The sequence below is a fragment of the Eptesicus fuscus genome, chromosome 7, assembly GCF_027574615.1.
Source record: "Eptesicus fuscus isolate TK198812 chromosome 7, DD_ASM_mEF_20220401, whole genome shotgun sequence".
Classification (NCBI taxonomy): Eukaryota; Metazoa; Chordata; class Mammalia; order Chiroptera; family Vespertilionidae; genus Eptesicus; species Eptesicus fuscus.
Genome location: NC_072479.1, coordinates 40,576,237 through 40,599,033, shown reverse-complemented (window position 1 = coordinate 40,599,033; position 22,797 = coordinate 40,576,237). Strand labels below are relative to the sequence as shown.

The following is a 22,797-nucleotide window of genomic DNA, read 5'->3' as shown; positions in this document are numbered from 1 at the left end:
CAGACACTGAGCTCGAGCCGCTGCTGGCAACGCGAGCTCAGCATCCCGCCGGCCCAATCGGCCACCCCGAGTCCCGCCCCCCTCCCCCGCGCCTCCTGGCCAATCACTGGCATAGCAAAGATATGGTCAATTTGCACATTTGTCTATTATTAGGTAGGATATACACTGAGTGGCCAGATTATGCGTTCAGAGATCATAATAATCTGGCCAATCAGTGTATAGATCTCATTCTCTGACAATGTAATTAACTTAGAAATCAGTAACAAAAATACAGCTAGAAAACCTACGTTTGGAAGTTAAGCACTTCCAAATAGCCTACAGGTTAAAGAAAAAGAATTTTTTAATATTTACAACTGAATTTTAAAAATTTACACATTACAAACTGAGATGTAACTAAAGTAGAAATTTCATAGCCCAGAAGGATCTTAACAGGAGAGAGGCTAAAAACTAAGAAATTTTAAAAGCTATAGACTTACTTCTGAGGAAATTTTTTTAAAGGGGAGAGTTCATTTTATCACTGCTATACATAATTTTTTAAAAAGTAAAAGAGGCCGAAACCGGTTTGGCTCAGTGGATAGAGCGTCGGCCTGCAGACTCAAGGGTCCCAGGTTCGATTCCGGTCAAGGGCATGTACCTTGGTTGCGGGCACATCCCTAGTAGGGGGTGTGCAAGAGGCAGCTGATCGATGTTTCTCTCTCATCGATGTTTCTAACTCTCTATCCCTCTCTCTTCCTCCCTGTAAAAAATCAATAAAATATATTTAAAAAAAAAAAAAAAAGTAAAAGAGGCCCTAGCCCAGTGGTCGGCAAACTCATTAGTCAACAGAGCCAAATATCAACAGTACAACGATTGAAATTTCTTTTGAGAGCCAAATTTTTTAAACTTAAACTTCTTCTAACGCCACTTCTTCAAAATAGACTCGCCCAGGCCGTGGTATTTTGTGGAAGAGGCACACTCAAGGGGCCAAAGAGCCACATGTGGTTCGCAAGCCGCAGTTTGCCGACCACGGCCCTAGCCAGTTTGGCTCAGTGGATAAAGCGTCGTCCTGTGGACTGAAGGGTCCTGGTTCAATTCCAATTAAGGGTACATGCTTAGGTTGTGGGCTCGATCCCCAGTAGGGGGCATGCAGAAGGCAGCTGATCAATGCTTCTCATCATTGATGTTTCTATCTCTCTCCCCCTCTCCCTTCCTCTCTGAAATCAATAAAAATATATTTTAAAAAAAAAAAAGGTAAGCAAGTCCTAGATGGTTTGGCTCAGTGGATAGAGCATCGGCCTGCAGACCAAAAGGTCCCAGGTTTGGTTCTGGTCAAGGGCACGTACCTTGGTTGCAGGCTCCTCTCTGGCCTGGGCCCAGGCCCTGGGAGGGCCGGTTCAGGAGGCAACCAATTGATGTATTTCTCTCACATGGATGTTTCTCTCTGGCTTCCCTTCTCTCTTCCACTCTCCCTAAAAAATAAATCAATGGAAAAAATATCCTCAGGTGAGGATTAACAAAAAAAAAATTAAGAAATTAAAATAAATAAGGTAAGGGATTCTTAAGAATAAATTTTTTAAATATTTTTTAATTGATTTCAGAGAGAAAGAAAGAGGGGGAGAGAGAAACATCCTACCTTATAATAGAGAAACATGCAAATTGACCGCACCTCCGCTACGCCCACGATTGGGCCGGCGGGAGGCTGGGGGGCGGGACTCCGGGTGGCCTATCTGGCCGTTGAGAAGATCAAGATGGCCGCGCCCAGTCCTCTTAGTTCCAGGGGTCGCTGGGAAGATCTCCGCCCTGGGAGATGAGGCCGGGCTGCCCAGCCGCTCCCGGGGGTCCCTGCGGAGATTGTCAACCTGGGGGGGTGTGGCCGGGCCCGCCCAGCCTCTCCCGGGGGTCCCTGGGGAGATCGGCAACCCGGGGGGGCGTGGTCGGGCCTGCCCAGCTGCTCCCGGGGGTCCCTGGGGAGATCGTCAACCTGGGGGGGCGTGGCCGGGCCCATCCAGCCTCTCCCGGGGGTCCCTGGGGAGATCGGCAACCAGGGGGGGCGTGGCCGGGCCCGCCCAGCCGCTCCAGGGGGTCCCTGGGGAGATCGGCAACCAGGCGGGGCGTGGCCGGGCCCACCCAGCCGCTCCCGGAGGTCCCTGGGGAGATCGGCACCCCGGGGAGGTGAGGCGGGACTCGCCCAGCCGCTCCCGGGGGTCCCTGGGAACATTGCAGGCATGTGGTTGCTGAGACCCAGACCAGGCCTCTGGCCACAGATTCATAGCTTTGCGGAGACCTAGGGCAGGGATCTGCCTCATCTGCAGAGAGACAGTGGTTCTGCAGTGCTCCCAAGACGTGGGTGGGCCCAGCCAGGGATCAAGAGGCAAGGAAGGACTCCTGGCAGAGGGGCAAGGACCCTCACCCCTGAGGCAAGGGTTGAGGGGTGGAGCCACCTCAGTGGAGGGGTGCTGCACTGCAGGGTACTGGACTGACTGATGTGATTCAGAGAAGCTCCCAGTGCTAACCGGCCACACTCAGGCGGCCTTCACACTTCAGAGGCAGTGACTCCTGCTCCTGCCTTGACCCAAAAGCAAGCTTGCGACACCCTGCCCCATGGCAGAGCATGCCTAGGCAGTGAGTGGGAAGCCTTCCACCTGCTTCGGAAAAGGGGGGGCAGTAAAGAATAGGGGGAGAGGAAAGAATGTGGAGCATCCGCAATGAAGAGGTGCTTGAGAAAGAGGCTCGGAAGCCTGACTGGAAGGTTTGTTCTGTTTGCTGGGCCGCTGCCCCTTAGGAAGCGCAAAGAGCATGGCTCTGAGGGCTTCCTGTGTGCTGAGTCAAGTTCCACAGCCAACTGGAATTGGCCTCAGTTTCCTGGTCTGTAAAACGGATTAAGCGTGTCCCAGTGCCTTCACTGAGCTTTGATGGCCAATTGAGATACTATATAAAGAAAATGAGGGAAGAAGTGAGAAAGAAAAGGAAGGACGAGCAACACAAAAGAAAGACTGTAAGGAACCTGTAAACCCATTGTCACTTAAATAGGGAATATAGTCAATAGTGTTGTAATGATGGTATGATGCCAGGTGGGTACTAGAAATATCGGGAAACACTTTGTAAAGTATATGATTGTCTAACCACTATTCTGTAACTAATATAAAACCTGAAACCAATACAAAATAATGTTGAATGTAAAGAAATGAAAATTGGAGTGAAATTTTTATAAATTTCAAAGTTTAAATAAAAGCTGTAAAGGAAGGAAGGGGAGAATAAAAAGTGTTTTTCATTTTACCACTTCATTAAAAAGACAGTTGTCTTTATATGGTGCTTTTATACTTTTCTAAGTCATTATCTCATTTTAATTTCCGGGCAACTTAAAGACAAGATAAGTATTCCCTCCACTATTCAAAGAAAGGAAATCTTGGTGTCTGGTCCTAATGATTCAATCGTCAAGCCCTTATTGTAAAGCAGGGTTAGTAAAATTTTCTGTGCAGGGTCATATCTATACTAATAAAAGCCTTGGGGGTGATCAGGCCAGCAGGGGAGGGTATTTGGGGGCAATCAGGCCCGAAGAGGAGCAGTTAGGGGGCAATCAGGCAGGTAGGTGAGCGGTTAGGAGCCAGAGGTCCCGGATTGTGAGAGGGATGTCCAACTGCAGGTTTAAACCTGCAGTTGGACATCCCCCGAGGGGTCCCATATTAGAGAGGGTGCAAGCTGGGCTGAGGGACACCCTCCCTAGTGCACGAATTTCGTGCACCAGGCCTCTAGTCAATTATAAGAATCATTGATTGGCTGCCTCCTGCATGCCCCACACTGGGGATTGAGCCTGCAACCCGGGCAGTGCCCCGACCAGGAATTAACTGTGAACTCCTGGTTCATGGGTCGACACTCAACCACTGAGCCACACCAGCCAGGCATCTTAAGAAAAACTGTCTGTTTTGTTAATCCTCATCCAAGGATATTTTTCTATTGATTTTTAGGGAGAGTAGCAGAGGGAAAGATAGAGAGAAACATTGATGTGAGAGAAACACATCAATTGTTTGCCTCTTGCACACACCCCAATCAGGACCCGTGCTGGGGAGGAGCCTGCAACCAAGGTACGTGCCCTTGACTGGAATCGAACCCAGGACCCTTTGGTCCTCAGGCCAAACTGAGCCATTGAGCCAAATTGGCTAGGGCAAGAATAATTTTTAATAAACTTTTACAACTTACAGGAAATGGACACATTACTAGAAAAACAGTTTATGTAAACTGCCTTAACCAGAAATAGAAAGAAATAGAACAGTCACACAAAAAAACAAAAAAAACACACGAACAAAAAGAAATAGAACAGTAAGAGGTTTAAAACCTTCCCAGAAAAAACTCCATCCAGTTCCAGACACTTTAACCAGCAAGATTTATCAAATATCCCAGCAATGATTCCAATCTTGAACTATTCCAGAAAATAAAAAAAGGAAACCACTCCCCAACTCATTTTGAGCATCACAACCTTCTACTAAAACTTGGCAAGCAAAAGATAGGTAAAAAATTAAAGGCTTTGAACCCAGATGAAAAATTCTAAACAAAGCATTAGCAAACCTTTATTTATGAAGCTTTTAAATTGTCCGAAATGCAAGAACTCAAATGCCCCTCACTAGTAAATGGATAAACAAACTGTAGCATAGCCATACAATAGAACACTCAGCAATAAAAAATAATAAACTGCTATTATATACAACCACATGGATGAATCTCAAATACACTATGCCGAGTGAAAGTAGCTAGAAGCAACCTAGGTGTGTACTCTGGCCAGAAATTGAATCCTCAACCTTTGGTATATGAGACAACGCTTCAACCAACTGAGCCACCCAACCAGAGCTACATGACATTCTTGAAAAAGCACAAGAATGTCATTTATAAGGACAGTAAAGAGATCAGCAGTTACTAGGTGGGCTAAGGATTTGGGAATTTAGGGACTGACTACAAAGTGGCTTGGAGAAATTGGTAGGGGTTAATGGAACTGTTCCATATCTAACTGGAGGGTGGTGGTGGTGGTGGTTACCCAACTGCCTGCATTCAAAAAACTACATACGTAAAAAAAAGATAAATTTTACTGTATATAAATTACACATTTATAAAAAGAAAAATTAACAAACCAAATCCATGATGTATAAAAATGATATATCAATGAACTAGCTGGATTATCTCAACTACACAAGGGTAGTTTAACACTACAAAATCAATTAACATAATCCACTACATTAATAAATTAAAGAAATATTAGATACATGCTCTTCTCAATAATTAAGAAAAAAGATTTGATAAGCTTCAACATCCATTTCATGCTGAAAATCTCAAACAAGCAATAGGGGAAAGGGAAAAAAACAACTTCCTTTACCCCACAAGGATAGTACCTACAAAAATTTAAACATGTTTAATGGCAAATGTCAAAAGCATTCCCTTTAAGTTTGGGAACAAAGGTGCCCACTATTACTTATACTAAAAATTAAGTTTTTAAAAAGTTAGAATGAAATAAACGACATCATTCAATGATATGACTGTCTATGTAGAAAGTGCAAAAATAATTCACAGATAAATTATTAGAATCATATCAATGAAGCATGGCACCAAAATAGGTAGTTAGGTACCCCTTTAGAAATAGAAGAATCTTATACTTAAATAAGTGTTTAATTCCATTACCTTGACTGGATTCAGTAGCGTCAGATTTCAGGGAAAGTTGTTTTGTTCCATCTTTAACTTTTTTCAACCGGTTCTTATCTCCTGGTAAAGTCAATTTTTGCCTGAGTGGTTTTAATTCAAATGCCTGGAAAGTTTTGACCTGTGTTTTCTCCTCAGGAGCTAATTCTTTACTTGAGTCCTTTATAATACTGACATTTTCAGTGCTTGTTTGGTCCTCAGAGTTCAATGTTTTTGGATCTTCCTGCACATTCTCTTCTTTGCTACTCAACGCTAGTTTTTCATCCTTATTGATGCATTCTAGTTCCAACTGTATTTGCTTATACTTCAAAAGTAAATCTTCAAAAGTTTCTTCCCCACAGTTTTCACTTTTTGATGAATAATTTTTTCTTGATGGAGATCTTCCAAAACATTTGGCTGAACAGCATATTAAGGAAACCAGTTTCCAAAAATTTTCCAGTTAATTTAACAAAAACACATTAAGTTATAGATGAGTTGTCTCCCTTTTTCAAGATGAAGTGATATTTTTAAATTACTAAATTCCACTTTAATATATACGCTGCTAATGCCCACCTTCATTCTGTGCCCATATTTCAAATGTAACAAATATCCATATAAATAGTCCACTTACAAAATCACTAGTGTCAATTATTACCCATAGTATCCACAGGTATTCCATCTGGTTGGGTTATAACATCCTCCTTTCTGTAGGTATCAGGAAAGCCCATAATGAGCTGATGTTAAGATTCCTTTCTTTTTTTTTTTTTTTTTTTAAAGATATATTTTATTGATTCTTTACAGAGAGGAAGAGAGAGGGATAGAGAGTTAGAAACATCGATGAGAGAGAAACATCGATCAGCTGCCTCTTACACACCCCCTACTGGGGATGTGCCCGCAACCAAGGTACATGCCCTTGACCGGAATCGAACCTGGGACCTTTCAGTCCGAAGGCCGACGCTCTATCCACTGAGCCAAACCGGTTTCGGCAAGATTCCTTTCTGAAGCAAGAGGGGAGAAACTGAATGGTTTGTCACAGATGTGGACAATTTACACTTCAGATAATCAGGAGGATAGTTTCTTCTTTTTAATTAGTTTCTTCCCATGTCTCAATTTTTAAAAAATATAGATAAAAAATGAACACTGACAAGACTGATTTATGAATAAGAAACATTTGCTTAAAAACCTAATAATACATAACAATCTTAGAGCTCATCAACTATACTAACATCTAATACATGCATAAACTAAGACAATGAAGGCAGTTCTATGATAAAAAATAAAACTCTTAAATAGTATTCAAAAAGTATCTTCTAAACATTTTCCCCTAAACATAAGGATAACTAAACCAATTATTTTAGTTATTTTCTTCTCTAACATAGTGATAAACACAGTATAACTTCTTGGAAATGGCTACAAAATTCCAAACTATAATTTTTATTCAAAGTAATTCATACACATGAGAATTGTTACACCTCCCTTTTCTAGCCTACAAATTAACGAGAAAAGTATTTAATGTGATTTTAATACAATGTCATTTACAGATCATTTGAATTGGCTAGAACAGGGGTCCTCAAACTTTTTAAAGAGGGGGCCAGTTCACTGTCCCTCAGACGGTTGGAGGGCCGGACTATAGTTTAAAAAAAACTATGAACGAATTCCTATGCACACTGCACATATCTTATTTTCAAGTAAAAAAACAAAACGGCAAAAACACCCGCATGTGGCCCGCGGGCCGTAGTTTGAGGACGCCTGGGCTAGAATATAGCATTACAGTTACCAAATGTTTCTTCTCTGTTTAATAACTTATACGACAAGCAACTTGCAAAGACTTTAAACTTCCCTAATGACCACTTCAAGACTGGGAATCAACACCAAATATTTTAGAAACTAAACAAGAATTACAACTGAAAATCTTAATGGTTCTAGCAAAACTGTTTTGGTAAATATTTGTTCTCTGATCTCTCCTCTTCAGAGCCACGTTTCTTGAAAGAACACTAGTGTCTCATTACCTGTCTTATACACTCTTCAACCCAATGGCATCTGGCTTCTGCTGGCTGAGTTTATCCACCATGTTTTCAAACACTTTTTACCTGACCGCTCTGTAGTGGTTCTGTAAACCACTTCTCTCTTGGCTTCCATAACTTCATTCTCCACTTGTTTCCCTACATTTTTTCCCCTTTGTTTTCTTAACTCCAGTAATAGTGCTCTCAATTATATAGCCTCTCTTTTTATTTTGAGCACTCTAATGCACTCCCATAGTTTAACATACTATGAGAAGCTTGGCCTGGATATTTGTAGTTCTTCCACAAGCCATCCCCCATACTGCTGCTAGACTAATCTAGAATATAAATCTGGTCAGATCTCTCCCTTTTTGTATCTCACCAAAAACAGACTCCAAAATCCTTATAATGGCATATAATGCCTTCATTTGACCTGTACTTCCTTTTCCAATCTCATCTTTCCCCTGTTCATCACAATTTATGCATAGCTTTGTGTCTAGGTTTTCTGTTCTTCAAATTGACCCCAATTCAAATGTCACCTATTTGAAGCCAGAAAATTATTTGCTACCCCACCGTTATGTGTTACGTATTCTTTGTACATAAATTCTGTAATTAACTGCATTTACATCTCACTTTTCAATGGAGCTATCTAAAGGCACAACTCCAGTAATTAAAAAAATAGTAATGACATAATGTTGGAAACATTTGTAAAAGGAAGATTCAATACACTTAATAAGAAATAAAATAACTAAAGGACAGAAAAATGAGGAAACGTGAGTTATGATTTTAACTGACTAATCCTCAAGGCTAAATGAAATCTTATTTTTTTATTTTTATTTATTTTAGAGAATGGAAGGGGGTCAGGGGAGAGGAAGAAACATTAATTTGTTGTTCCACTTATGTAGGCATTCATTGGTTGCTTCTTTTATGTGCACTAACTGGGGATCTAACCCATAACCCTGGAGTTGATGAGAATGCTCTAACCAACTGAACTACCCAGCAGGGCTGAAATCTACTTGTCTATGCAGGACAGCTAAAAACAAACACTTAAAGGATTTAATTTTAAGCTGGCCAGGATGCAATTTCTAGCTGAAACCTGGTTTTAAAAACAAGCTACCTGTCAACCTTTACAACTACATGTGAAAACAGAGTGACTTTCTACTGATGAGAGACACTGGCCTAATATTTTAGCTCTCTTCAGATTTGAAGGTTTTAAACAGTAGTCATCCAAAGGAGACATATGCTAAGACTGACTAAGTGTCTATCACTAAGAAAAATTTAAAATGAATGACAATGTCCTGGCCGGTGATGCTCAGTTGATTGGAGCATCATCCCGTAGTCTGGAAGGTGGCGAGTTTGATTCCCCGTCACATCGATGTTCCTCTCTCCCTCTCCCCATCTCTCAAATCAATTAAGAATGAAAATAAGTACTGGCCCTGGCTGGTGTGGCTTAGTTGGTTGGGCATCATCCCATGCACCAAGAAGGGTGGGGCTCCATTCCCAATCAGGGCACATGCCTGAGTTTCCAGCTCCATCCCCAGTAGGAGGAGTTCAGGAAGCAGCTGAATGATGTTTCTCACATTGATGTTTCTCTCTGTCCCCACTCCCTTCCTCTCCCTCTCCCTCTCCCTCTCCCTCTCCCTCTCTCTCTCTAGAATCAATTTTGAAATATTTTTAAAAAGACAGTAAGTACTGCAGTAGGATTTGGTTTATTCTACTTCTTTTAAGCTACATCTAGCATACCTTAATCATTACAAAGAAAGAAGTTAAAAAAAAAAAAAACACCACCAACCACCTGTACTCATGCTGCTTCACTTCTGGATTATGGAAATGAGCCACAGAAAAACACTTATTCTTTCTGAATGCAAAATTTGTAAAATAAAAATGTCATTATTATAACCAACAATGGAAATATGAATTAAACTCAGTACAATCTTGGTCTTAAAGAAATCTAAATGGGGGGGGGGGGAGGTGAAGGGGTTAAGGGGAGATGACTGGGGGGGAAAGGGGACATCTAATACTTTCAACAATAAAGATAATTCTTTTAAAAATAAAGAAATTTGAATAAATAAAATTTCACATTACAAATTTTGTTTGCTCATGTTATACAAAAGTGGCTGGGAACTATGTTTTTCTTCACAAATCCTTAAAAGAATATCACCTCTAGGATAGAGTAATGATACTTCACGAGAAAAGCAATTAGCAGAGGATCAAAACAAGCATCCTTTTCTTAAATGCAGCATCTGTGAAAAGATAAACATCAAGACAGCTCATTTCTAGAAAGTTAATAGAGAAATCAGACTGGTTATCTTCCTCTACTTTTTTTTACAACTTCATATGCCTGTTTATTAATAAAAACATATGAACTTAATTAATAAAGGTATATGGCAGAGGCCGAATTGATATTAAATGAGTGGACAGAAGAAAGGCAAAGGAAGGAGGTAGGGAAACCCCACTCATCACCCCCTTTTCTACAGAATAATTTAAGAATAAACTTTTGAGTTCCCATAACCCTTTTTATGTACCTCAATTTGAACTTTTTATATAAAACTAATTATTTAACTCTGTCTCTCCAACACAAATTACACATTTTATTTTTTCTATTCTTAAAAAATACATACCAGATATGTGCTTAAATACCTTTCTGTTTTTAGATTCAGAATTGACAATGAACATATCCTTAGTTAATAAATATCTCAGGCAGGGATTTTAACTTTTTTGAAAAACATCCTCTGTCGCTTTAAAAGTTAAATACCTACATGATTTTCTCTGAAATAATCCTGGAATGTTCCTAACTCAAATTTTGGTTGCCAAAATAAGTTTTTACAAGGCACTAGCACCAGAAGCTAGCTACTTACCTAAACCTACATTTCTTGTCCCCTTTGTATCTTGAAATCCAAAAAAGACCATATGGCTCTAATATAAAAATAATGTTGAGTGCCTTCCAAACAAATGTCATTATATGTAAGTTTCATATATAATAACTATACTAACAAAATCATTATACCATGGGAATTGCAACCAATAATAAAGGTGCCAAGTAAACTACTTTTATGTAGTTATCATGGAATAAGCAAGACATAGTTCTACCAACCCATCACAAAATAGCAAAACTTCAGGTGACTCAGTATAAATATTGTGTAGACTCAGGAATGTTAAAGATAACGAAGAATAAGGTTAGAGGAAACAAAAATCAGGTATTTTGCTTCTCAACCTCTCCACATCTCCACCCTCCCATACATCCATAAATCCCTATGGCTTCCCATATGTTAAAATTAAAATGCTGTTAAGTTTATCCTTCTCTTTCTGACCCAAATCTGTCAGCACTAGGAATTATAAAATGTCAAGAAGTAAACGTAAGAAATAGATAAGTAGGTAAAGTTTTCCAAGAAGATATAGGAATTTAAATCCTCTGAATTAACATAGTTGGTGAAAATACATGGTCTTTTGTCCCCACTTTAAAAGACACCAATATATAAGAATAAATCAAGAAAGGTAAAAACAAAATCACAAACAAAAACGGTAAGATTATGCAAAATAAAACTTCATAATTTACAATATCAAAGTGTAATACGATTTAAAAAAACAAAACACTATTCCCCAAATTGTTTGTCTATATATTTTTCTCTCCCTCTAACAATCCAAGTTAACCTCACGTATAAAGTTTCTGCACCAGCAAAGACAAATGCGAATAAAACGTGGGCTTCTGAGGTACTGTTACAAATCTGATTTTAGACTGTTAGATTCCACTAGCTTGGCCCCAAACAATGACTCGGTAATGTTAAAAAGCAATACACCCAATAAAGCAATCTTTAAAAACACTATAGCATGACACATGGGGATTACCAAAGAACAACTTACTTGAAGTAACAAATAAGCGGCTCTGACGGTTCAGTGGAGTTACTCATCTCACAGACCTAGTAACGACGCTAAAGGGAAACTTTAGTGACACACCCAGGGCCGACCGCCACGTTAAGGATACAACTCTTCCGAGGCGGAGAGGGCTCCCGCCAGCTCTGACTGCCGTTGAATCCGGATCCCGGTCCTCCACCCAGAAGTGGTCTGCCCCCCGGCTTGCCTCCTCGGTCACCCCCTCCACGACCCCGACTCCAGCGACTCCCACCCCGATAAGGCCGGCCTCGAAAGCGGAAACGGTCCAAAGCGATGTGGCTGCGTTCCCAGAAGGACGGCCGGGGGCTGCTCTCGGACAGCGAGCTCGAAGGCATCCGCACGGAAGGCTGGTGAGAACGGAACGACTCTTTGGGTCGGTAGCTGCTGTGTCCCCTGAGGTGGCCCCGCTCCGACGCGTGCCGCGAGCGTGAGAAATTCCTCAGCTGCTGCTGCGAAGAGGACGATGACGACGAGGAGCCACCACCTCCGCCGGATCCACCGCCCCGGGCCGGGTGAGGAGGCCTCCGCCGCGGATACGGTAACAGCCCGCAGCCGCTGCTGCTGCTGCTGCTCCGGCTCCGTACCTGGCTATTATCGTCATCGCTGATCTCCCCATCTTCTAGCTCCCCTTCTTCCTTGGGCGAGAGGCCACTGGAGGCTGGGGCCGGAGGATCTGCGGTCGCCATCCCGAGAGCGAGCAGCGCCTGCCACACAACCGGAGTCCTGCGTCCGGGGAACCGCCCGACAACCTTCCTCCTCGGCCCTTTCTTTCCTAACGGACCCGGTCGGTGCGGCCTTACCCTACTCGGACACCTAGCGGGCTGCGCTCCCCAACTTCCCGGCACCCGAGCTCTCTCTCGCCGGACCGTCGCAACCCAGTTCCCTACCCTAGCGCCCCCTTGCTCCTCCGCGAATGGAGCTCTTCCGCCTCGCGAGAAAGGGGGTCGGAAAGTGGCTCAGCCCACGACGTCACTTCCTACGCAAGGCCGGAAACAAGGCTCTCAGTTCCCGCGATAACGATTAAGACCACGGGAGTCTCAGTGGGACTTGTAGTTTTTCCTGTCCTGTTTTAAGGGTTGTCCTTCCAGTCTGCAACTCACACCCACCACGGACTGGATTGGGATATCTGGATGCGTGTTGGAATGGGCGGGTCTGTTCTTAATCTCGTCCTCGAGAGTGTATCGTAGAAGTGGGGGGCGGGGAGGTGGATAGTACCTCTACTTCTTCTTCTTCTTCTTCTTCTTCTTTTTTTTTTTTTTTTGCTCCAAGGACAGCTCCTAAAGAGACGCAGTAGTCCCTCTCCCTTTTGGGGGCCACGGAGGGGACCGGGGTGTGTCCGCCATGTTGGTGAAGGCAAAGGAAGGCGACTGGCGCTGCGGGACTGACGGCTCTGCGGGCTCAAGTCGGCCATATTCATAAAGAGGGAAGGTTGATCCCTACCCCCCGACGCACACACATACACACCCCTTGTGCCCACCCCGCCTCACGACTCTGCTCGGTGGGCCTTCCCCCTGCCTCGCTTGCCCAGCGTAGCAGTCAGCGCCTCAGGACTGGCTCACGACGGCGCCGAATGAGGGGGAAAGGGAAATGCCGACCAATTGCGCCGCGGCGGGCTGTGCTACCACCTACAACAAGCACATTAACATCAGCTTCCACAGGTAACCTGGGCGGGGAGTGGGGGCGAGACGAAACGCGAGCTGTTAGATTGACTATTGCTTGTGTAGAAGGAACACGAGGATTCTGCTCATTCTAATAACTTCACTACCGAGGGGGTAGCAGGGAAGCACTGTATTTTCCCTTTGTGTGTTTCTCAAATCTGTCCAATATTTCTCCCCTTGGGGAAGATGTACTTGCTTTATAAAAGAAATCCAAGTTCTGTATGGGGATTACTCCTTATAAAAGTGACAGCCGGATACCTTAATTTTCTATTCTTTTACTCCCATGTATTAGACTGATCTTGACATTAATGACTCCATAAGAAATCTTCCTGTTCAAGTCGGCAGTCACCTTAAAGCCTACTGTGTTCCCGTTAAAATCAGGAAATTCTTCCTAGCTAAATTGACATGGGAAGCATTTAGATTTCTCTAATAGTCCCATACAGTAACTCTGCAAAGGAATTGAGTCATCAATGATAATTATGGAATTAAGCAATATTAATGAAAGTGCAAAAGATAAGCTTTCCATTCTTACTAAGAGTAATAAAAAGAACCTAGGTTCTTCCTTCCTTTGCTGGAAGAGCAATGAAAGTTCTTTTTTTTTTTTAATGTATTTTTATTGATTTCAGAGAAGAAGGGAGTGTGAGAGAGAAACATCAATGATGAGAGAGAATCATTGATCAGGCTGCCTCCTGCACGCCCCCTACTGTGGATCAAGCCTGCAACCCAGGCATGTGCCCTTGACTGGAATTGAACCCAGGACCCTTCAGTCCACAGGCTGAGGCTCTGTCCACTGAGCCAAACCAGGTAGGGCCAATGAAAATTCTTTAGTTTTCTCAAATCAGAACTCTTGAAAGCACTTTGAACACTACATGAAATACCGTAAATAAATGTTTACCTTCTCTGCAAGTGCCTGCCATGTGACTGAAGAAAAGAAGCATTAAAAAGCAGTAAGTGTAAACAGTTCTGATTTTATATACCTCACAACTTAATACAATCATAGGATGTAGAAAATTATATCCTTGACCTTTTCCCTTCCTCATGATGACTAAATGTACCCCCTTATTAAAAGTTGCCACTTTAAAAAAATCTTTGTGATGTTTCTGTTTTCAACTACTTCATCAAATGTAGTGTTTTATTCATCTATCAGATGTGTACCAAGTTCTTATTTGCCTGACATTGTGCTAGAGATCCAGAAAATTCTTATATTCATGAAGTTTAGAGTATAATAATAATAATAAAAAGACAAATATAATTGCAGTTAAGTGCCACAGAAAAGACATTCAGGGAGAACTAACTTAGCCTTGTAAAGTCAAAGAACACTTCTCAAAGGATGTGAAATTTCAAATGGGACCAAATGGTGACATAGTCTTGTATGCCCCTTTAAGGATTTTCTATTTTATCCATTAGTTCTTGAGAAGCCATGGAAGGTTTTTTAAAAATGGCATGATTAAATGTGCATATTAAAAAGTCCTCTGGCTGAAATATGGAGAATAGTGTTATTGAAAGTGCTGGTTGAGCATCATCGAAAGAGAAATTCAATAAGAAGCTTGTTTAAAGAATGTTCACCTACCCACTGTTTCACAAGGAAATCTACACTACAGTGTCAACTGAACTACACAATGTACTTCTTTGCTGGCACAACCAACACTAGAATAGGAGAGGTGAGAGTTGATAGGAAAAAACAGGAGCCTGCCTTAAAATAAGGGAGAGTCCACCCAGTGGCCTAGAGTAATACTCACAGTAAGGATGGAAAGAAGTGGACAGAGTTGAGAAATATTTGAGGAGAAACTACTGTATTTGATTTGGAAGATGAGAGATAGGAAAGAGTCTAGGACCAATAATATTGAATGTTTAAGAGATACACAGTGATACAGTAGCATGCATACTTCCTTTCCATGTTTGACTATTTGCTTCTTTAGAAATAAACATTTTCATGTGTAACCCAAAAATGTAGGTCATAAAATAATAAAAATACATTTGTATTTTATAAACAAACAATATGAACTAACTCCTCTACTAAGACATTGGTAGACTTCATTTTTCTTATCTCTTAGCCCACTCTGGACTAGGTCTCACGAATAATTTTCTGATACTGCTCTTGCTAACATGAGTTGTCACTCCTGTATTCCTTTCTCATGGCATGTGATCATTTCCTCCTTGAAATACTCCCTACTTTTGAATTATTTGACACTATAATTTTGTGGTTTTCAGTTACTTCTGTAGCCTATCTCCCCTGCCAGCCCCTCTCTTTGTAAAAAAAAAAAAAAAAATCAACTGTTGCTGTGGTCTCAGTTAACATTTACTTGGTGATGCTTCCCAAATTATCCCCAGTCCAAATCTCATTGAGTTCTAGACATATATAGGCCAAGTGTCTCAGTATTCCCCTGGCCTCTCCAGTTCTTCAGATTTATATCAAAACTCTACTAAAGAATTTGCGCTTTCCTCAAACCTACTCCATTTCCCACATGCCTTTTCTCAGTAAATGAAAACATCATCTACCCAGAAATCAGAAGGTTATCCTTCCTACCATTCCCTTTTGACTCAATTACAGCAGCCTCTTAACTGGTTCACTGCTTCCATTCACGTACTCCTAACTTCTGTAATCAGTGTTTGTTCCTAAATGTTTAACAACAGAATCTCCAAGGAAGGGGGAAAGCCCTGATTCGAAGTATTTGCCCTAATTCTATAATATAAATACTCCCTACATTATCTGGTTTCAAACTACCAACCTGACATCACTAATCATAAAGTTGGGAAGAAATGTGCAGTACCACACTACTCTATATAGCATTTATACCATATAGATGTAACAGACATATATAGTTTTAAGAATAAGATAATGCCCCCAGCCGGTGTGGCTCGGTTGAGCATCATCCCATGCACTGGGAGGTCCGCTGGTTCAATTCCTGGTCGGAGCACGTGCCTCCATTCCCAGTAGGGGCCGTGCAGGAGGTAGCCAATTGATGGTTTTCTCTCATTGATGTTTCTCCTCCTCTCTCCTGAAATCAGTAAAAAACTTTTTTTTTTTTAATCAGCTCTAAATTGTGACTTATAATGGCTTGCCGATGCCATTTTGGATAAAGTTCAAAATTACTCTTTAACTTAGAAAGTTCTCTGGCATCATTTCATGTCATAACACTCTTCACTATTCCCACCCTAATTCCTCTAGCTAATTCCCACTATCCTAAAGCCTCCTGACTAGATTAGCTCTTCCTGCTTTATGGTTCCATTCAACCTTGTACTTAACCTTTTTTAGAATACCCATGACACTTGTAATTACTTTTATAATAACAAATAACATTTATCTAGTATTTACCATAAACTGTCTCATTTAATCCCTAAAACCACACTAGATATCATGAAAATGGTACCTTATAGACAATAAAACCAAAGACTAAAAAGGTTGCATAACTTGCCTCAAGTTACCTAGCTGTTATGTAAAGTAACCAGGATTGACACCCTGATTTGACTTGAGAGACAACAGTTCTTAGCCATTCTTTTCTATTGCATCAAGCTGTTCAGTCCTCTACCCTCCCCATTACAGTATGCCCTTAATAGAAGGTAGATACCATAAAAGTAGGTCAGTTTTATTTACCACTTAGGACAGTTCCTAGGGCATTTTTTGGAATATAAGGGAATTCAGCCACTTATTAAAGACACAAGTCAAATAGCATTGCTTAAAATACTGATTTTTTCCAAACATCTAATGTTTCTGAAAGCCTAGTTTTATTATGGTGTAGACAAACATATATCCATCTGTTACTACTATGTTATTTTTTAAATACAGGATGATTTATTATTTAAATTCAACTATGGGCTATATCTACCCCCTTTGAACATACTAAGAAAAATCCAACACATGCAAAATATGATTATTGAAAAATCAAATATAAAATTGTTGATTAACCCAGCCAGCATGGCTCAGTGGTTGAGTGTTGACCTATGAAACAGGAGGTCACGATTCGATTCCCAGTCAGGGCACATGCCCAGGTTGCAGGCTCAACCCCAGTGTGAGGTGTGCAGGAAGCAATGATTCTCTCTCATCATTGATGTTTCTATCTTTCCCTCTCCCTTCCTCTCTGAAATCAATAATAAAAATATATATATATATATGTAAATTTGTTGGTTATTATTCTATTTAAACACATAACTAAAGATTATTTAGTAATGCTAAGCTAGCCCCATTATTATTATTTTTTTTAAAATATATTTTATTGATTTTTTACAGAGAGGGATAGAGAGTTAGAAACATCGATCAGCTGCCTCTTGCACACCCCCTACTGGGGATGTGCCCGCAACCAAGGTACATGCCCTTGACCGGAATCGAACCTGGGACCCTTGAGTCCGAAGGCCGACGCTCTATCCCCTGAGCCAAACCGGTTTCGGCTAGCCCCATTAGTTCATTTATTCACTGATTCACTCAGAAAAGCTCACTGAGTGCTTACTTAACATGATAAAGTAGTGAAAAACAGTTCTAACCAGGAAAAACATGATATAGTGGTGGAGATAGAAAAGGAAGCAATTAAAATACAGTGGTATTAATTCTTTATCATATAGGAACATTAACCTCGTCTTCTGATCATGAAAAACTTCTTTAGGAAGATGCTATTCCTTAATTGAGTCTTAAAAGATGGAAATAAAATTTGGTTAAGGTTCAGTTGGAAGTACTGATTGTATAATTAGGGAGCTCATTTTAAAAAGCTAAAGAAAAAGGGGTTAAATATCTGAAAGACAGCCTTCATATTTCTGAAGAGTCTTATACAAATGATAATCCAATGATAGTACTTATTTTATGCGTTCTGAGTCTTTATTGAGGCCCCCAACAAGAAGAAGTTCATAAGTTTAGTGTTTATAAACTAAAGCTTGATTTTCAAGCTTAGGGCACAGGAAATATTTCCAAACCATTAAATATTGGAACAGAGATCTTTGAAATGAGAATACATTTTACTAAAAGATGAGGGGTACACAGAGTAGATAAATTAATCGGGGGGTTCTAATGAAATAGAAAAAAAAACTTACATTTCTGAAAACATGAACTGTAGAGTGACAAATGCTAATATCTTCAGATCAAGGTATGTTTGGAGTTGAGGGGACAGGGACAGGAGACTGAAAGGTATTTATCAGTAAATCTGGGCTTTCATCTCTGTGTCCTCACTGCTGGTCATTTAAGCAAACTGGATATCTGATAATAGCCAAAGTTGTTACCTAGTGAAGCTTCAGTTGGGGAGCCACATGATCTTCTAACATGAATGATTCTTTTTAAACACTACTCAGTTCATTAGGTAATCAAACTAAAGAAGAGTTGAACTCAAAGTTGTTACATGTGAATGTTGATTGTTTTGTTTCCAAATCAGTCAACACAGTTAACACTGATTTTGACAGTCCCTTATATTTTTCTCTTCCTTAACTGGGTACACATTAGTATACTTGAAATAAATATGAAAGGAAAAACATTCCTGCTGGGCTTGTCAGCAGCATTTTACTTTTTGTAATAGATTTCTACTGTATTACGTAGCTTTCATTTTTTTAAAAATATATGCTGTTTACATGGAAGTAATACAGTGAGTTATTAATTTGCATATTCTGTCTCATTTTAATTTAGCAAATTTTTGTTGAGTCCTTACTCAAGGCAACTGTACTAAGTGTTAAAGAGATAAGCCCTAGCCTGCCTTGCAGGGGTCCTCAAACTTTTTAAACAGGGGTCCAGTTCACTGTCCCTCAGACCGTTGGAGGGGCGGACTATAGTTTAAAAAAAACTATGAACAAATTCCTATGCACACTGCACATATCTTATTTTGAAGTAAAAAAACAAAACGGCAAAGACACCCGCATGTGGCCCGCGGGCCGTAGTTTGAGGACGCCTGGATTAGAGCATCGGCCCAGGCCCTGAGCACCAAAGGGTCTCTGGTTAGATTCTCAGTCAAGAGCACATACCTGGGTTGCAGGTTTGATCCCTTGCCCGGGTCAGAGTGCATTCTGGAGACAACCAATCAATGTGTCTCACATGGATGTTTCTCTCTTTCTCTCCCCCATTCTCTTTCCTCCCTCCCTTCCACTCTCTCTCAATGGGCCCAGCTGGTGTGGCTCAGTGGTTGAGCAACAATCCATAAACCCGAGGTCAGGATTGGAATCCTGGTCAGGGCACATGCCCAGGTGTGGGCTCTATTCCCAGTAGGGGGCATGCAGGAGGCAGGCAATCGATGATTCTCATCATTGATGTTTCTAACTCTCCCTTTCCCTGTTTCTAAAGTCAATAAAAACATTTTAAAAATCAATGGAAAAAATTTCCTTGGGTGAGGGTTAACAAAACAAAAAAGATAGAAAAAGATAGTGATTCCTGTCCTCAGGAAACTTATAATCTACTTTTATTTCAAACAAAACAGTGTCATAATGAAGGAACACAGAGGAATACCAGAATCTATTTAGGCTTTCCTTGATAAAATTTAATCTGTAGATAATTTATCTTTTTTTAATATATTTTTATTGATTTCAGAGAGAGAGGGATAGAAGCATTAGTGATGAGAGAGAATCATTGATCAGCTGCCTCCTGCACACCCCCTACTGGGGATCGAGCCTACAACCCGAGCATTAATTTGATTTATCTTGACCATGTACTAGAATATCAGCAGCAGATCTGTACAATGTAAAATTACTCCTGCTTCTACGGCTCTACATAAGCTTGATCTAGTTTAGGGTTTTTTGTTTGTTTGTTTGTTTTTTACAGAGAGAGGAAAGGGGGGGGAGAAATTGATTTGTTGTTCCACTTATTTATGCATTCATTGGTTGATTCTTGTGCCCTGACTGGAGATGGAACCAGCAACCTTGGTGTATTGGGACGATGCTCTAACCAACGGAGAGCTACCCAGCCAGGGCCTAGATCACTGTAGTCTTGTTTATTTTTACTGCCCAAGTTTTAAGGACTGGAGTAGGATGAAAGATCTCTTTTTAAAACCCTGAAAAATAAAACCACTCAAGTCAGTTTTTTATTAATTTTTTACAACTTATAAAAATTAGCATGAATTGGTTTCTGTGACAGTGTCTGGATATTGGAAATATAACATTTTTTATGTAAATTGAAGACACTTTAAAATATGTTTTTATTGATTTTAGGGAGAGGGATATAGAGATGGAAACATCAATGAGAGAGAAACATTGATCAGTTGCCTCCTGCTCACCCCCTACTGGGGATTGAGCCCTCAACATGGGCATGTGCCCTGATCGGAGAATCAAACCGGGGACCTCTTAGTTCATGGGTCAACACTCAATCACTGAGCCACACCAGCCAGGCTAAAAACACTTTAAATCATCACCACTTAAAATTTGTTTTAACCATTTAGGTGCAACCAGAACTGTGATAGTTGGAATTTGAGTTGCCTTTTTTTTTTTAAGGTTTCCTTTGGATCCTAAAAGAAGAAAAGAATGGGTTCGCCTGGTTAGGCGCAAAAATTTTGTGCCAGGAAAACACACTTTTCTTTGTTCAAAGCACTTTGAAGCCTCCTGTTTTGACCTAACAGGACAAACTCGACGACTTAAAATGGATGCTGTTCCAACCATTTTTGATTTTTGTACCCATATAAAGTCTATGGTAGGTAATGACATATTTAAGCTAGATATAATATAGGCCTGATGGGAGTAGCATTAAGAAAGCTAAAGAGGTGGGTGGGGTGAAGGGGACCGAATATATGGTGAAGGGACAAGATTTGACTTTGGGTGGTGAGCACACAGTGCAATATACAGATCTTGTAACATAGAATCCCACACCTGAAACCTATATGATCATATTAACCAATGTCACCCCAATAGATTTAATAATTTTTAAAAAGAATGCTAGAGGAGATGATTCATGATAGAGATATATAGGATGTAGAATTAATAGGACTTGATGACTAATTGAATGAAAGTAATAAAGGAAAAAAGGGTCCTCAGGTTTCTGATTTGAGCAAAAATTTCTGTCCACATTTTAAATCCTTGAATGGGAGCTATAACTAAACAATAAGTACTAAATCTATTCAGGGGCTTGATACTTGGGAATATATTTTTATTAAGTAGGATCCAAGGTCTGAAATATTAATTGAGCAAATAATATTTACCTACAAAAGAGATCAAATCAGTATCACATAAATATCTAAATACATTATATTGGCCTTAGACAATTACAAAAGATATTTATAGTCTCCATAAAATCGTAACAATTTGGAAGGACCTTGGAAGTCCATTGTCTATTTCCAAACCAATGTTAGTATCTCTTTGCAGAGGGAAAACAAACAGAAATAGGTGACTTGAGTTAATTCAACCACTTGAAAAACTTGAATCTATGATTACATGAGATGGGTTGGTGATGTTTGCTATCTTTTAAAATCAGTTTTTAAAAGAGAAATTTAAATACTGTTATTTAAATTGGACAAAATTTATTTGTGATAGTGCATAACTTATGTACAACCCTCTAATTTTATTTGGTGCAGAAACTCAAGTCACGGAATCTTCTGAAGAAAAGTAACAGTTGTACTCCAACTGGACCATCTAATTTAAAATCAAACATTAATAGTCAACAAGTGCTACTTGAACACAGTTATGCCTTTAGGAATCCTATGGAGGCAAAAAAGAGGATAATTAAACTGGAAAAAGAAATAGCAAGTTTAAGAAGGAAAATGAAAACTTGCCTACAAAAAGAACGCAGAGCAACTCGAAGATGGATCAAAGCCACTTGCTTTGTGAAGAATCTAGAAGCAAATAACATATTACCTAAAGGCACATCCGAACACATTTTACCAACTGCCTTAAGCAGTCTTCCTTTGGAGGATTTCAAGATTCTTGAACAAGACCAACAAGATAAAACATTACCAGTTCTCTAAATATAAACCAGATCAAGAGTGCTTTTATTTAAGATTAGCCTGCACACAAAAAGAAAAAAAGGAAGATTAGCTTGCATCGGTCTTGATGCCCATCATTTATTCTATTCAATGGTAAAGATATTTAAGGAAATAATGCCAAAATTGGGTATTTATTAAAGTTTTACTTGAAGTAACATTCTTACTGTATAACTTATGAAGACTTGATTACAAAAATAGAGAACTTTATGAAACCTATTTGAAAAAGCATGGAAGTGCCTTACATGAGAATTACATACATTAAAAATTTGCTAGGAAGTTTTGCAAGATGTGTTTTTGCCTTTTTAAACAACTTTTAAAGAACACTCTATAACAAGTAGTGTGTTTAATTTATATTAGAAAAAAATGTTTTTGTGTACCAAAGTTGAGACATTACATTCTAAGTAAGGTAAGTAGGAGTTAACCAATATTAAATATGACTTTAAAACTGCTGGGGTTTGTATTAATTAAATTATTACTGACACTGTGATTTGGAAACTTTACAGAACAAAGCCTGAGGTGCAGGGCAAGTTCTTATTTAAACTTTCTATATCTTTTTAACAGTAAAAGTGAGCTAATCATAATCTCCCTCATAAGAATATTATCTTTTAAAATGGATTGTAAAATATTTTGAAAATATTTTTAAATATGAATTACCCTTGAGTCATCCAAGCTAGTAAGGACTCAAGTACCTCAGACTAGTACCATAAAAACTGGTAGCTGGTTATATTAACTTTCTAA

General features: G+C 40.0%; 2 protein-coding genes across 3 annotated transcripts in view; one reads left to right on the top strand and one right to left on the bottom strand.

Annotated features, from left to right (window-relative positions):
* ZFC3H1 (zinc finger C3H1-type containing) overlaps positions 1-12,217 on the bottom strand; it is a 66,486-nt gene extending 54,269 nt beyond the window's left edge. For both annotated transcript variants that reach the window (XM_028131172.2, XM_008155548.3), the window contains exons 1-2: positions 11,623-12,217; positions 5,644-6,057 (exon numbers count right to left, since the gene is read on the bottom strand). In XM_028131172.2, the coding sequence (XP_027986973.2) occupies positions 5,644-6,057; positions 11,623-12,217 (1,009 nt within the window). The remainder of the gene's footprint in view (positions 1-5,643; positions 6,058-11,622) is intronic.
* Positions 12,218-12,462: 245 nt separating this feature from the next.
* THAP2 (THAP domain containing 2) lies at positions 12,463-22,532 on the top strand. Its single transcript, XM_008155547.3, has 3 exons — positions 12,463-13,189; positions 20,579-20,774; positions 21,652-22,532. The coding sequence occupies exons 1-3, from the start codon at positions 13,119-13,121 to the stop codon at positions 22,039-22,041; spliced, it is 657 nt and encodes a 218-aa protein (XP_008153769.2). The 5' UTR covers positions 12,463-13,118; the 3' UTR covers positions 22,042-22,532.
* Positions 22,533-22,797: the final 265 nt, after the last annotated feature.

Excerpts from the sequence above, each read along its gene's own strand:
- THAP2 (XM_008155547.3), top strand. The coding sequence starts at position 13,119 with ATGCCGACCAATTGCGCCGCGGCGGGCTGTGCTACCACCTACAACAAG. Across the intron at positions 13,190-20,578 it reads ATTAACATCAGCTTCCACAG|GTTTCCTTTGGATCCTAAAA; the intron begins GTAACCTGGGCG and ends TTTTTTTTTAAG. Across the intron at positions 20,775-21,651 it reads GTACCCATATAAAGTCTATG|AAACTCAAGTCACGGAATCT; the intron begins GTAGGTAATGAC and ends TATTTGGTGCAG.